At 36.9% G+C, this 16,207-nt stretch overlaps 1 protein-coding gene across 2 annotated transcripts in view; it reads left to right on the top strand.

Moving 5' to 3' along the window:
• TRPC4AP (transient receptor potential cation channel subfamily C member 4 associated protein) overlaps positions 1–16,207 on the top strand; it is a 61,906-nt gene that overhangs the window by 19,974 nt on the left and 25,725 nt on the right. For both annotated transcript variants that reach the window (XM_072944097.1, XM_072944096.1), the window contains exons 3-7: positions 692–808; positions 6,495–6,552; positions 7,980–8,035; positions 10,157–10,285; positions 13,574–13,781. In XM_072944097.1, the coding sequence (XP_072800198.1) occupies positions 692–808; positions 6,495–6,552; positions 7,980–8,035; positions 10,157–10,285; positions 13,574–13,781 (568 nt within the window). The remainder of the gene's footprint in view (positions 1–691; positions 809–6,494; positions 6,553–7,979; positions 8,036–10,156; positions 10,286–13,573; positions 13,782–16,207) is intronic.

Below are 16,207 nucleotides of genomic sequence, written 5' to 3'. Positions count from 1 at the left end.
TCCCTGGACCAGCAGCAGCAGCGTCACTTGGGACTAGTTATAAATGCACTTTCTCAGGCTCCACCCCAGACCTATTAAATCAAACTGCAAGTGAGGCCCAGCAGTCTAGGTTTTAAGGAGCCCTTTAGATGATTCTGATGCTCAGCACAGTGTGAGAGTCATTGCTCTAGCCCGGTGTGTTCCATCTCCCTCAAAGTTCCTGAGGAGGGAGCATGGTGGGTAGGGTCTTGTGTTCGTCTTACTTTATCTCCTAGTCACCCAGAAGCATTCTGTTTCCTTCTGTAAGCACAGACTCTGGAGCCAGACTTCCTAGGTTTAAGTCCTGATTCTGTCATATACCCTGTGTGACATTGACAACTTCTTTGTACCTTAGTTTCCTTATCTGTAAAATTGGGCTGATAAGTTACTGTTATCTCATAGGGTTGTGAGGATATGAGTACTTAGAACCATGCTTAGTACATAATAAGCATTTAATAGGTTAGCTATTACTGCTCTTACTACGAATTTTATTCAATCAGCTTTTCTGTAAGATTATTTTTTTTATGGTTCATTTGGCTGTGGGGTGGGGGTGTTGCTGTTTTGGGGCTGTCATGAATTCAAATTGCAACTAAAATGCAAGCTGTTGTTTTGGTGTCTGGTTTGTGTTGGATACAAAAGCTAAATGTCCCTCTGTATACTTTTTTTAAACTAGGAAATTTCTCCTCTTCTCTCCATGGAGGCTATGGCATTTGTTACTGAAGAGAGGAAACTTACCCAAGAAACCACTTATCCAAATACTTATATTTTTGACTTGTTTGGAGGTGTTGATGTAAGTAGTTGTTTAGTATTACTATCACAACTTAATGACTTAATTAAACCCTTGAAGTGGGAGATAGGAAACATTTTAAAATTTATAGCAAACATTTCAGAATTTTAATCTTTAAAAGCTCAGTGGCGCTCACCTGTGTAGAAGCACCATAACTTTTACGTTAGAAGAATTAGATTTATTTGAATTGATAATATATCCATCTTTTATTTAAGGCACAGAGTAAAAGGTATGTCTCCTACTTCCCCATGTTCCCTCCTCAGAGGCAGCCGTTATTACAAGTTTCTTCTATGTCCTTCCAGAGATGTTCTGGGGTAATGTGTGTGTGTGTAAATAGTTACCCCCCACTTAGATTTTTTTTTTCCCCCACGTACTGATGGCATACTATATATACAGGTACACAGCTCTGCACCTTGCTTTTTCCATGTAATTCTCTAGCTTGGAGATAGATTCATTTTAGTACATGTAAATCTGCCTCATTATTTTAAACAGCTATATAGTATTGCCTGGTGTTTTCTCTTTTGTTTGTTTTTGGAGGGGAGGTAATTAGGTTTATTTATTTATATTAACTTTTTTTTTTTAACGGAGGTACTGGGGATTAAACCCAGGACCTTGTGCATGTTAAGCATGCGCTCTCTCACTGAGCTATACCCTCCCCCATGCCTGGTGTAATTATGCCATAATTTATTTACCCAGGCCCCAATTGATGGATGTTTAGAGTTTTCTCACACATTTCCTATAACAAACAGGGTTGCAGTAAAGGTTTTTGTACATGTGAGTACTAAACACCTTTGGAATCAAAGCATATGTACCTTTTATTGTTTATAAACTTGTCAGTTTACATACCTAAGAGATTTTATCAACTTACATCCCCAGTAACAAAGATAAGAGTGTCTGTTTATCCACACCATCACCAACACGGCATGTTTTTATGGACTTTGTATGACTTGCATGCAGTAAAGTACACCAGTAATTGCCAGAAAATAAGTTCACCTTTGTCGCTACCACCCAAATCACTGAATAGAACATTTCCGGCACACAGTAGCCTCCTTTACTGAACAGTATACTTTTAAGTATTTTAAATATTTACTAAGCAGATATGAGAGAAATTGTCTCTCTCCAGTTTTTTAAAGCAGTTTTATTGAGATATAGTTCACATGGTATATAATTCACCCATTTAAAATGTACAAATCAGTGGTTTTTAGTGTATTCATAGATATGTGCAACTACCACCACAATTTTAGAACATTTTTACCACCCCAAAAAGAAACTACATTTATTTTAGCTATCACTCCCCTATTCCTCCAACTTCAACCCCATCATAGGCAACTATCAATCTCCTTTCTGTCTCTGTAGATATCCTTGTTCTTGACATTTCATATGAATGGAGTCATGTAATATGTGATCTTTTGTTACTGGCTTCTTTCACCTAGCTTAATGTTTTCAGAGTTCATCTACATTGTAGCATAGCAGCACTTTATTCCTTTTAATGGGTGAATAATATTCCTTTGTGTGGATATACCACATTTTGTATGTCCGTTTGTCAGTTGATAGACATTTGGGTTGATGGACATTTGGGTTGTTTCTGCCTTTCTGCTACCACAAATAGTGCAGTTCTTAACATCTGTGTACAAGTTTCTGTATGGAAATATGTTTTCATTAATTTTGGGTATATACCTAAAAGTGGGATTGCTTGGTCATATGGTAACTCATGTATTTAATTCTTTGATAATCTGTCAGACTGTTTTTTTCCAAGGCAGTTGCACCATTTTACATGCCTACAAGCAGTGCATGAGGGTTCTAATTTTTCCACAAATTCCTTAACTCTTGTTATTTTCTGCATTATTGATTATAGCCATCCTACTGGGTGTGAAGTGTTAGCTCACTTGGGTTTGATTTGCATTTTCCCATTGGCTGTTGCTGTTGAGCATCATGTAATGTGCTTACAGGTCATTTGTATATCTTCCTTGGAAAAATGTCTGTTTCCTTTTCTCATTTTTTAATAGGGTTATCTTTTTATTATGAGTTGTAAGAGTTTTTTTTTTAATATATTCTCTTCATAGTTTTAAAAATTTGCATCTTTTTGTGAGTGAAATTGAATATCTTTTCATGCATTTAAAAGTAGTTTCTTTTCCGCCAATTGTCTGTTAGTGGCTTTTGCAGTTTTTTCTAATTGGTTATTAGGCCTTTCTCTTACTGATTTTCTGTCTTAGTTTGTTCAGGCTGCTAGAACAAAATATCACAGATTGGGTAGTTTATAAATAACAGAAATGTATTTGTCATAGTTCTGAAGCCTGAGAAGTCCAAGTTCATGGCACTGGCGGATTTGGTGTCTGGTAAATGTCCTCTTCTGGGTTGCAGACTGCCAGTTTCTGTATGTGTCCTCACATGAGGAAAGGTGCTAAGGAATCTCTCTGGAGCCTCTTTCATAAGGGCGTAATCCCATTCATGAGGGCCCTGCCCTCCCAACCTAATCACCCACAAAAGCCACACCTCCTAATGCCATCACATTGGGCTTTAGGATTTAACATGTGAATTTTGGGAGGGCAAGCATTCAGATCATAGTAATTTGTAAGTACTCAGTTTTTAAAAGTCCTTTGTCACATGTGTTCTATTTTTTCCCCTATTTTGAAAATTGAATTTTGACTTTGTTTATGATACTTTTCAATATGGAAATATTTGCTTTTTAGGTTGTCAGATTGATCAATCTTTCGTTTTATGGCTTTAGAGTTTTTCTTGCTTTTCTCACTGTTGGATTTTAAACTGTGTTCCTTCTAATATTTAAAGTTTTTATCATACATGTCTAAATTTTTACACCATTTGAAATCTGTTTTGATGTAATGATTGAGGTTCCTGGGATCCTACTTTTTTTCCCTCGGATCTCTGTCCTTGCCCCTGTCACTGGGAGCACGAAGGAGGCTTTCAGGGTGTTGTGGTTGTGTTGTATCTTGATCTGAGTAGTGACTGTGCAGGAATAATGTTCACCTTGTTAAACTGGAGCTGTACATTTACAACTTACACTCTTTGCTGTATCATGTTATAGTTCAACTTAAAAAATGTTTCCTTAAAGATACTGTTTTCCACAGAAACAAAGATTGAGTGTTGAACGTTTGCATCCATAGCATCAGTCATAGCCTGTGTTCCTTATTTGTTGCTCAGCAGTCCCAGTGGTCCTTTAGCATATACTTACTGGCCAGCTTAAGGGACCCTTCACTACTGAATTGTTCATCAAGGAATTTACTTAATAGAAACCAATGTGTTTATGGGAGGAAAAAGAATAATGTGAGTCTCTAGCCTGATGACTATTTGCAGTGAAAATGTGGCTTTCTGTTACAAGTGCCTGTCCCATCTTAGGACGTTTTTGGATCAATGGTGCTTGATTTTGTGGAGTTTTTCTCTCCTACTTTGAGTTAGATAAGCTTCTCCAGGAATCTCAGTCTGTTCGTAAATATGGCTTTTGCTTGGGTCTTTTTGCTTTTCACTAACTGTTAGTTGGGTGCATTTCTTCTTGCTGAACTTGCTTGTCATCTTGCTCCTGAAAGTATTTTTCAGACAGAACTCTTTGTTTCTTTCTCTGCCAATCACTGGTAAGGCTCCACAATAATTCCCTCTTCCTGTGCTGCCCAAAGCTCAGCTGAATTAGAATAACTGGCTACACTGGTGGCTAGGCCACTCCTCGTCAACTTGACCAAATCCCTAACAAGACAGTGAAAAGTGTGTCCTAGAGTTTGTAAACTCAGATGCCTATGAGGTCAGGTAGGTAACTTACTACAGTGAAGCAGACCCAGAGTAAGATGACCTGCATAAATTAAATGACAACAGTGATTATGAAGGAGTGAAGGGTGCATGTTTGCTTTATGGGGAAATGACTCTTCTATTCCCATTGACCTTTGTCCTGAGGGATGTAAGAAATCTAGATTCTTATGTGAAATCTCCCAGCTTTTCAGTAGATATGGACCAAATGAAATATGTCAGTGGGCCAGGTATGATCCTTATCTTGGCATTCAAAGATTTTTACTTTATTCACTGACATACTCCGTTATCCATTTTATTTTAAGTGTAATACTCTATGCAGATAAGCATCTTATATCTTCTTGGATGACTCTGAAAAGTGGGGCATCTTGTTTGAAAAGCATTTGTGTAGTAGGCCTCAAAACCTTTAAAGATCATTACTCAGTTTGCCCTATCGTTTCCATTTCTGTGAATCTCTCTTGAAGACGTAAGTCAAAATGAGATAAAGCATTGTATACAAAGATGCTTAGTGTAGCATTATATATAATAGTTAAAAGTATCCATCAGGAGGAAGGTAATTTTTGTTTTCTATAAGGTTAATGGTGGTATTGTTGATACTCTATTATTTTTTATTCTCTACTTAATTAGTTTCCATTTTAATCCTTGTTATTTCTTTTCTTCTGCTTGCTTTGAATTTGGCTTGCACCTCTTTTTCCAATGAAGTTGAAGTGGAAGATTCTGTTATTGGTTTAAGATTGACCCACCTCCTTTTTTTAATATAAGCATTTACAACTATAAATTTCCCTCTAAGTACTGCTTTAACTGTGTCACAAGTTTCAGTATATTGATCCATCTCAAAGTATTCTGATTTCCCTTGTGAATTCTTCTTTGACTCATTGATTGTTGAGAATTTGATTTTTAATCATCTACTTTTATAAATTTCCCTAATTTCTCTCTGTTACCAATTTATAATTTCATTTCATGTGGTAAACGAGCATGCTTTGTATGATTTCAAACCTTTTAAATTTAATGAGGCTTACTTTATGGTCTAACATATGATTTATCCTAGAAAATATTCCATGTTTGCTTGAGTATAATGTGTATTCTGCTCTTGGTAGGCAGGATGTTTTACAGCTGTCTATTGGAACTTGTTGTTTTATAGTGGTCAAGTCTTCTTCTTTGGTGATGCCTGATTGTCTATCCTTTATTGAAAGTCGGGTATCGGAGTGTCCAACTATTGGTTTTGAATTGTCTGTTTCCTTCCGTTCTGTCAGCTTTTGCTTCAGTGTATTCTGAGGCTCTGCTATTAGGTGCATATGTTTATAATTATTGTATCTTCCTGATGGATTGACCTTTTTATCATTATAAACTGTCCTTTGTTTCAACAGAATGGGTTTTCAATGCATATTTATTGTAAACCATTGAAGCAAAATTATGTGTTGTATTAGAGGTATGTAAAATGAAAAATGAATGGATACCCTCCTCAGTTCCCTGTAGAAATTAGTATTAACAGTATTGGTATATCTTTTGTGATTCTTTTTATAAACTTATATTTGTAAAAGAACACCAGTGTTCTTTAAGCAAAAGAGGAATCACAGTGATGATGTTGTGTAGCTTTAAAAAAAATTAAAGCCACATTGGATCCCAGAGATTAACTAATCTTACAGGCTTTAAAAAAAAATGAAAGCGCTGAGGCCATGTAGAAACATTGACTTGCCCGTGTTTACAGGGGAATAGGTAGCTGAGCTGTGACTAAAAGGCAGGTTTCCTGACTCTTGGTACAGTGCTCATTTCCCAGAACTTCACTGCCTTCTGCCTGTGTTGAGAATAAGGGGGGCTTATGGTGCCACAACGGATATTTGGGCCATGAGTTGTCATGGCAAAGATGGTTTTTTAAGTTGTACTTTCAATTGATTGTGAAAGCTTTATCCAACTTTTGTTTCTTTTCTTTAAATAGCTCCTTGTAGAAATTCTTATGAGGCCTACAATCTCTATTCGGGGACAGAAGCTGAAAAGTAAGTATATTTGTCAGCCACTGGTCCTCATTTCCCAACCTGCTGATACGATGGTAATTCATAGGAGTTTCTCTTCTTTCCCTCCCTAACTCTTAACATAATGAGGACATGCCTTACATTCTGCTGCAGGATGCTCTCTCCACCCCTAACTAAGCAGCTGTCTTTATGTATTTTATACTAGGTTGGAATACAGCTCTGGTGCTTTAAAAGAAATAGTGTGAAAAGCACTGGGCTGAAAGAATTACATCTTTGTAGTTTCTCCCACTAGGTTTATAAGTTCTATGAGGGCTGAGATTTTGTGTTTTTTATTTCCATTGCCAAACACTGTATATTCTGTATCTGCTCTAGAGTACGTGCTGAATAAATATTTGATGAACGAGTTAATTCAAATTCCCTTTGAAAATGAAAGGTCTAGAAGTACTGAGATATACTGATGTGGTGTTTCAGCCTGCTCTGAAGTAATGAAGTAAATAAACAACCCAAAAAGCTCCCATAGGTTGAAAGATAGTGATGAGGGATATAGGACATCTGCATTGTCTCCAGATTATATCAAGTGACCCTTCTGGTCAAGCTGGCTTGGCAGGGTTGCCCATTGGGATCTTGGAGGGAGGCCTAACATTTTAGAGTTTGTGGCAGCATGGGAATGAATGGAAACAGTTTTTAAAAATAAAAGTAATACCAGACAAAACACTTTATACATGATTCATACTCAGTTTTATCATCTCCTAGTTTTTGGGTCACGAAAATTTAGTTTCCTTTTTGTTGCACTCTCCTGTTCCTGCTCACAGAGAAGTAACTAGTTCTTTATTGAAGTTAGCAGGTCAGGGATTAAAAGCCATTTTAGCCAATACAAACAACAACAACAACAACAACAACAACAACAACAAAACCCCAAAAACAAAATACTTTGAGTCTGTAGTAAAAATGATATCCTTGTTTGCTGCTAGTAGAACTTTTAATGGAAATTTATAACAGAAACAATCAAGGTGCTTGTACTTTGAATTCTAGTAATTCTACTTTTGGAAATGTCTTCTAGGGAACCAGTTCAGCACATGCATGAAAGGGCTACACATCATGTTATTTATTTTTAGTCTATTTAAATAGCAAAATAAAACAAAAACCCTGGATATATTCTAAGCAAACTACAAAGGGAACATGGCTTATTAAGTGTTAATACAACAGCTTGAAATTGTGAAGACTGGAGCATAGTAAGAAAATGGCTACTTTTTCATACCAAAAGGCAGTACACAAATTGGTTTGTAGGTTCTGATGTGTGTCATGAAGCTCTTTGGTAAACAAGAAGAGGTATGCTAAAGACCAATCATCTTGGAGGGGATTATGAAGAACAGTTCTTATGTTAAAAAATTTGTCTGTTATACTATCTTTCCAATGAGAAAAATAACCAGTTATCTCCCTTTTACTTTTAGTAAGTGATGAAATGTCCAAGGACTGTTTGAGCATCCTGTATAATACCTGTGTCTGTGTAAGTACCCCGCCACTGTGGCTCCATTTATCTCCCTACCACATCTGCAGTGCTTGAGAAAGGAAGATGTGAGTAAAGGTGGTAGACATGACAGTTACTTTAAAACATTGGGAATTGGAACTTGTTTTATGTGTACCTGAGAACCAGTACCAACAAGTGGAAATTATGGAATAGCAGAGTTTCATAGTAATTGTTAAGAGCCAGGGCTGCTTCAGCAGGTAGTGACTCCTTTAGCCCTGGAGGTGTCCAATCAGAAACTGAGCAACTACTTGTTAAATGGATTCAAGCGTTGGAAGAGTGTCTGACCTTCAAGATTCCTTTCAACCCCATCATGCCTACTCCTTCATTTTTCTTGTTAGAAAACAAAGTAAGAACCAGAAGACCCACCCATGTATTGAGCAGGACGCTCCACTATACTGATCACTGAATGAGAAAGAATGGTGAATAGAAGAAGCAGTTTGGTAGAAAGAGCCGAGCATTTGGTGCTAGAACTTGATTTAGGGTTCTGGTTCTTGGCTTCATGCTTATTAATTCACCTTCCTGTGCTTCAGTTTCTTATCAGTAGAGTGCAGTTAATAATCAATCTAACATCATAGGGTTGTTGTGAGGATTAAAATGAGATGATGTGAAAGCACTTTGTAAAGCGTTATACAGATGCTGATTTTTATGAGACATAGTACCTGTCTTTTGAGAACTTACATTGTAAACTATAAATAGTGGATCATACACAGCAGAATGAAACAAATGCTAGGTAGAAATGAAACCTGAAAGTGATGTTAACACAAAAAGAACATTTAATTCCACTTCATTTTTTGCCTCATTCAAAAATAAGATTTAAGGCATCTTATTAGGAGTTTGTAAAATCAACCAAGATGATTGATTAAGAAGCAGGTATCAGGAATTGGGATGAATATAAAATCATTTGTACTATGGATGGGGTACAAATTTGGGTTTAAGCTCTCTAGCAACCAATGCAAATAGAGAAATATGTTTCAACACTTACACAGTTGGACATCTGTAATAGTGCTATGCAATAGAACTATAATACAAAACACTTAGGTTACTTTAACTTTCCTTGTAGCCACATATTTTAGAAAGTAAGAAAAGAAATAGGAAGAAATAAATTAATTTTAATAATGGGTTTTATTTTTAATGGATTTTATTTAACACAATGTATCAATAACATTATTCCAATATTTGATTAGTATAAGTAATTATTAATGAGATATTTACATTCTTTTTTTGTATTACGCTTTCAAAATCCAGTGTGCTTTTTACTGTCAGAGCACATCTAAGTTCAGACTAGCCATGTTTCAAGTGCTCAGTAGCCATGTGTAGCTAGTGGCATAGATAGGCACAGACAGACCCATAAGGTAAAAATTACTGGGGTTTTTCTTTTAGTGCACAATTATTCTTGTAACTAACGCCACTAAGAAATTGTCCTTATAAAAAAAGATGATGTATGTACGGTGTAATGACTCCATTATTGATAGTCAGTAGTCATAAGAGACAGTCTTATGAGGCTATTTGTTAATAAAGACACCTAATATTAATGGCATTCCAGAAAAATATAGTTCTGTTTAAAAAAAGAAATAAAAACATAAAGAATATAGAATAATATGATACAACTTTGTGCTGATCTGGCTTAAATCCAGATTAGGTGGAAACCTAGTGCTAGAGTTGCAAACACCAGTGCCTCCAAGGCTCAGACAGAAAACAAGAAATGTTTGAAGTTGACTGTCTTGAAGTGGGGATTTGTGCAAATTGTGACAGACATGGAGTGAGCATGTCCTACCTAAAGACTTGTAAAGGCAAAATTTTAAAGTACTGCTGGCCAAATGAAACTTGGCCTAACTGGATGCTGGTTTGTAGCTGTTCATTTAGATACTAGGTAGATATGGTTAAGAACTAGGATGGAAATCATGAAAAAACTCCTCCCCAGAAAAATGCATTTGCACACAATATTTTGTATATAGTTTTAGGGATTTAGGGGCTCAGCCAGCAATTCCTCGTGTAGCGTGGAACTGCTTTTCCAGTGTCTGGAAGGAATATTTTGCCCTTCATATTTTATTTTGTGGTTATAACCTATTCTGCCTTTTCTTTTCTTCTCCCTTATGATAGACGGAAGGGGTTACAAAGCGTTTGGCAGAAAAGAATGACTTTGTGATCTTCCTGTTTACACTGATGACGAGTAAGAAGACATTCTTACAAACCGCAACTCTCATTGAAGATATCTTGGGTGTTAAAAAGGTGAGCTATGTCCTCTAGCAGGTGGATGCCCGGTTGGAGGAGGGTGTCTCAGACAATTGGATTCACAAACCTGAATAATGTACAGAACTCTTTTAAAAAAGAAAAATTCTACCATACTCCTAGTGTTAAATTATTTTTGGGGTTATTTAAATATATTCACTAGGTTACACTCCTTATATTAATATGTCTTAGATGACTATGAAACCTAAACAGATAAATAGAAATCAAACTAATTACGAAACTCAAAAGTTCAGATTAACTTTGTGAATTTCATGTGATAGCTAATGTTAATTTGCTGAGATCAGATTGCCTCTCATTAAATAGTATGATGTAGAATCTGATTTTTAGCATAGCTATCCCACTGTATGCTGGGTGATGACTCCATTCTCCTGCTACTTTTCTATATTTGAACTGCTGTGAAACCTTCTTTCATTAGGATATGTTCCCCTTGGTGGTGATATTTGACTCTCACTTACTACATTCACCTCTATTTTATATCGTTGGTCTTCAATAGTTAAAGTTTAATTGGCACCAACATAGGAGATACAGATATGAGCACTGAAATCCTGACAGTTGGTCATAAGATGGACACTCAGATGATCCAGAATATGCTTTTTTTAAAAAAAAAAAAACAACAGTAACACACTATGATTAAAATGAAGCCACTAAATTAAAAATTTATCATCGAGAACTCACAGACCCCAAAAACCACATCCATAGACATGTTAGAGAATCACTATAATAGATTTTTGGTGTAATGCTTGTTAGGGTCTGGCTTGCTTCCCACAGACCTTGCTCCATGCCTTTGTGTTCGTTGCAGGTTGGCAGATTTCTCTCACACTATCGAGGAAGTAGAAGCAGCCTCTTAGAGTTGCTGTTGCCAGGAAAGAGTACCCATGCTCATTGTGGTGACCCCAGCTTTCATTTCTGTCTTTCTGCTGCACTTTCCCCACCCCTGCTTGTTATTGCCCAGGCAGGAGGTACACAAGTGACCCATTGTCTGTAGGAACACATCAGAGATGTGTGCAGGTCCCAGACAGAGCCTTTGTGCCCTTTGATAAAAAGGCTTTGTTAGTTTCCCAATAGTTGTGTGCTCTATCCAGTGTGTGAGGGGGCTTCCAGGGCGGAAACTCCAGACTCCCTGGCACTCTCAGCATAGGACTCTAGGATTTCTCCTTCATAACTTCTCCTGCTTGTCCTTCTTGCCTTCTCATTCCTTCTCATTCTTTTCTGTGTTGCCAAAAGTAGTGATGAGTTTTGCTGAATGTTATGGGTGCCTTGGTGCAGTTTGAAAGGAAGATAGACACTGTAAAGAAAGTGGGGACACATACCACAAACTGGGAAAACATGTTTGCAACCCATGCAGTTAACAAAAGATTGGTATTCAAAATTTATCACAAATTCTTGCAAATCAGCAAGGGAAAGACAAATGGCCCAGACGAAAAATGGGGAAGGACAGGAGCATGCATTCCACAGAAGAGAAACAAATCGTCCATAAATTAAGAGAAGACGCTTAACTTCATTGATAACAGGAAAATGCAGATTAAGACCACAGTGAGAGAGCCAGCACAGGCAAATGTTGGTGAGAATGTGTATCACTGGAAACATTTCTGTGGTGCCTTTACCTTTTTATAGCATCAAAATATATCTGTTTTGTTTTCTGATTGAACATGCACATACTCTGTGACCCAGCACCTAGGGAAGCACTGCCCTGAGGGCAGAGGCATCAGTATTATGGCCTGGGTCACCTGTAACTTATGCCCAAGCATACTCATGGGGAAACTGAATTCCAGAACAGTGATTCTTAAAAATGAAAGCACTAATTTCGGCTTCTCGAAATCATTCACTTGTTCAGTACACATTTACTGATAACCCTCGCTACCAGGTTCTATGTACTGAGGCTCTGGAGAGAAGGTAAGATACACCCCTCCCTCAATGCAGTGTCAGTTTATTTGGGAAATTAGGTACAGGAACAAATTATTACAAGATCATGTGACATGGGCAGTAATAGAAAAATACTCAATCCAGTGGAAGTTAAGTAAATTAGTGGGATGAAAGGTAGCACATACTATCTAAAGAATATAAGGATGTTTCAGAAGGAGAGAATCTCATGTTATGTACATTTGCAGATATTAAGGAAGAAAAAAATGAGAATATAACAAAATGACAAAAGCATTTCATAAAATTCAATACTCATTCATGATAAAAGAATAGAAGGAAGATTTCTTGATATTGGATATTTGTTAAAATTTACAGCAAACGTCAATCTTTATGCTGAAACTTTGGAAATATTTCTAATAAGGATAAAGGCAGGAATGCTGTTAGCATTAACTCTGGATAATTGGTTCCAAGTGCATGTACACAGAGAGACACCTATAGGAATGTTCATTGCAACATTGTTTAACAGTGAAAAAACTGTAGTCCACCTAAACATATGTAAAAAGGAGCATATTTAAATAAATCATGGATTAAAATAGTGAGAAATGAGCGAACTAGAGCTACTTATCAGTGTAGTTGAATCTAATTGTTGACTGTGAAAAGTAACATAAAATGTATCGTTCATGCTGTGCATGCAGAACAAAACCATGTATTTTTGTTTTATTTTTATTGAGGTATAGTTGATCTATATTAGTTTCAGGTATTCGATATAGTGATTCAAATTTTTATAGATTGTAGTCCATTTAAAGTTGTAAAGTATTGGCTATATTCTCTATGCTGTACAATATATCCTTGTAGCTTATTTGTTTTATACATGCTAGTTTGCGAACAATACCATGCATTTTTATGAAATATTTGTAAGTGTAAAAACATGCATAGAAATAAGAAAAAATTCAAAACAGTAGTTACCTCTTGAGGAGAGAAATGAATGCAACTCAGTGGGGATGCACAGGAGTCGTCAGCTATATTTGAAATAAGTTTAATGTCTTAAAAGTATCTGTAGCAAGAATGGCAATTTCTGATTGATAAAACTTGAGTGGTAGGCATTTTTTTTTTAAATAGGCAAAATAGGGCACATGAGCAAAGGTACAGAGTAAGAATAGAGGTGCTCAGTGGGTTTAATCCTCAAACCAATTCTGTGAGGTAAGTTAGTCCCATTTAACAGATGAGCAAAAAGAGACTTATGGAGGTTTCATGGCTTACCTAAGGTTGCACAGCTGCAAATTGCAGAGCTGGGATTTGAACCTAAGTGGTCTAGCTGCCAAGCCCCATTCTTAGCAGAATGCAAAAGAGGGGCATATCCAATCTCAGATGAACTTAGCATGAGGATTTGCTTCTTGTCTTTTGTAGGAAATGATCCGACTAGATGAAGTCCCCAATCTGAGTTCTTTAGTATCCAATTTTGATCAGCAGCAGCTTGCTAATTTCTGCCGGATCCTGGCTGTCACCATTTCAGAGATGGATACAGGGAATGATGACAAGCACACACTTCTTGCCAAAAATGCTCAGCAGAAGAAGAGCTTGAGCTTGGGGCCTTCTGCAGCTGAAATTAACCAAGGTAAAGTCTCTAAGTTGTCAGAATTTTGACATTGTAGCTCTGAGATCACTCCTAAATCATCTAGCTCTTTCAGTATTTCTGGAGATTTAACCCATGTGAGGACTCCTAGAGTATGTAAGATTTATGTGTGTATATATCTATTCATTATTTTGGGGGGCCAAGTCTATAGCCATCAGATTTTTGAATAGATCGGGAACCTCAAAAAAGTTAAGAACCATTGTTTATCAGAGTTTAAAATACGTATACCTTTTGCTCCACTATGCCTCTTCTGGGCCTTTAGCTTGTATATATATGAACTTCTTAGTTTCCTAGTGCGTGCAAAGTTATGTTTACACTATACTGTAGTCTATTAAGTGTGCAATAGCATTATGTCTAAAAAAATAATATACGTGACTTAATTAAAAAATACTTTATAGCTAAAAATGCAACCATTATCTGAGCCTTTAGTGAGTCATAATCTTTGCTGGTGGAAGATCTTGCCTCAGTATTGATGGCTGCTGACTGATCAGGGTGGTTTGGTGGTTGCTGAAGCTTGGGGTGACTGTGGCAATTTCTTAAAATAAGACAGCAATAAAGTTTGCCACATTGATTGATGCTTCCTTTCATGAATGATTTCTCTGTAGCAGGCAATGCTGTTTGATAGCATTTTACCCACCATAGAACTCCTTTCAAAATGGGAATCAGTCTCTTCAAACCATGCTTTATCAGCTAAGTTTATTTAATACTCTGAATCATTTGTCGTCACTTCAGCAGTCTTCATAGCATCTTCCCCAGGAGTAGATTCCATCTCAAGAAACCACTTTCTTTGCTCATCAATAATAAACAGCTCTTCATCAGTTTTATCATGAGATTGCAGCAGTTCAGTCTCATCTTCAGGCTCCACTTCTAATTCTAGTTCTCTTGTTGTTTCTACCACATCTGCAGTTATTTCCTCCATTTGAAGTCTTGAACCTCACAGAGTCATCCAGGGGGGTTGGATTCAACTTCTTTCAAATTCTTGTTGATGTTGATATTTTGACCTCTTCTGTTGAACCATGAATGTTCTTAATGGTGTCTGAAATGGTGAATCCTTACCAGAAGGTCTTGGTAGGGTTTTCCCGCCCTCCTCTTTCCTTGTGACTTTGTGGTTGGTTCTCATTTTATTCAGTCATAAAATATACATTCTTAAAAATCTATGAATTTTGTTATAACTAAATTATATGTCAAAGCTGATTTAAACACACATATGCTGACAAAAGCTAACATTTGTTAAGCTCGTCTTTGTGGCAGACATTGAGCTAGCTTTTCCTAGAAGTGATTTTGTTTAATCCTCTAAGCAGCCCTGTGAACTAGAGATTACCATCTCCATTGCACAGTTTAGGAAACTGAGGGTCATACAGGTTCAGTATTGGATACCTGTGTGTGCCAAGGCACTAACTTTCATCTTTTAGTTTTCCATTTAGGGAATTTCTTCTGGCAAGTTATTTTTATCCTGTTAGTATCGATTACCTTCATGTGTCTGTTTGTAAACTGACAAGTAAAACTGGCATTGCCCATCATCCCTGGGGAATGAGATATTGTAGTCAGTTGGGTTTTTAATTAACTGAGAGTTACCTCCAAACCCGGTTTTCTTGGATTTGGAGGATTTAAAAAAGAAAGTCTATAAAATTCCAAAGTTTACTTTCATATCTGCGTGGCTAACCCGTGAGATTATCTACATGTGATGTCTGCTTATAGATTTTGGGATAAAGCTTTATTAAATGTTGTATTTTAGCACATGAAGCAATACAGACTTGTACTAGTCCTTCCTGACTCTCTGACCATAATTCCTATCTCCCTGCCCTCTACCTCCAGCCCACCCCTACCTAATACATTTTTCTCCAGTCAAATGCCCTAGAAAGTCCAAGGTGAATATAATTAAATTACAAGTAGATGAGAAAGATCTTAGTCCTCAGTGTTGTCATTCTTTAATTGAACTCCAGTATTGACTGTTTTAAAATAGGTATGTGTAGTAGTCAGCTTAAACAACAGAAATTAATTTTCTCACAGTTTTGGAGGCTAAAGGTCCTAGATCAAAGTGCCATCTGCTTTGGGTTTTGGTGAGGCTTCTTCCTGTCTAGCAGATGGCCACCTTCTCACTGTCCTCATGTGGTCTTTCCTCTGTACATGCACAAAGAGAGCTCTGTGGTGTCTGTTCCTCTTATATAAGGACACTGTTCCTATCAGATTAGGGCCCCACTCTTAAAACTTCATTTAATTACTTCCCTAAGGGCTGTGTCTCCAGATAGAATCATATTTTAGATTAGGGCTTGAACCAAGGGCTTTGATATGAATTTGGAGTGGACACAATTCAGTCCATTATAGTATGGAAAGCTGAAGTGTGTGAGATGTTGCCAAATAGTTTTTGTTTTGTTTTTAACAAACTGTGGCTGTGAACTAGTTTTCTT

This window comes from Vicugna pacos, chromosome 19 (assembly GCF_048564905.1).
Source record: "Vicugna pacos chromosome 19, VicPac4, whole genome shotgun sequence".
NCBI classification, from domain to species: domain Eukaryota; kingdom Metazoa; phylum Chordata; class Mammalia; order Artiodactyla; family Camelidae; genus Vicugna; species Vicugna pacos.
Note: the sequence above shows the minus strand (reverse complement) of the source record. Positions and strands in the feature narration are given on the sequence as shown.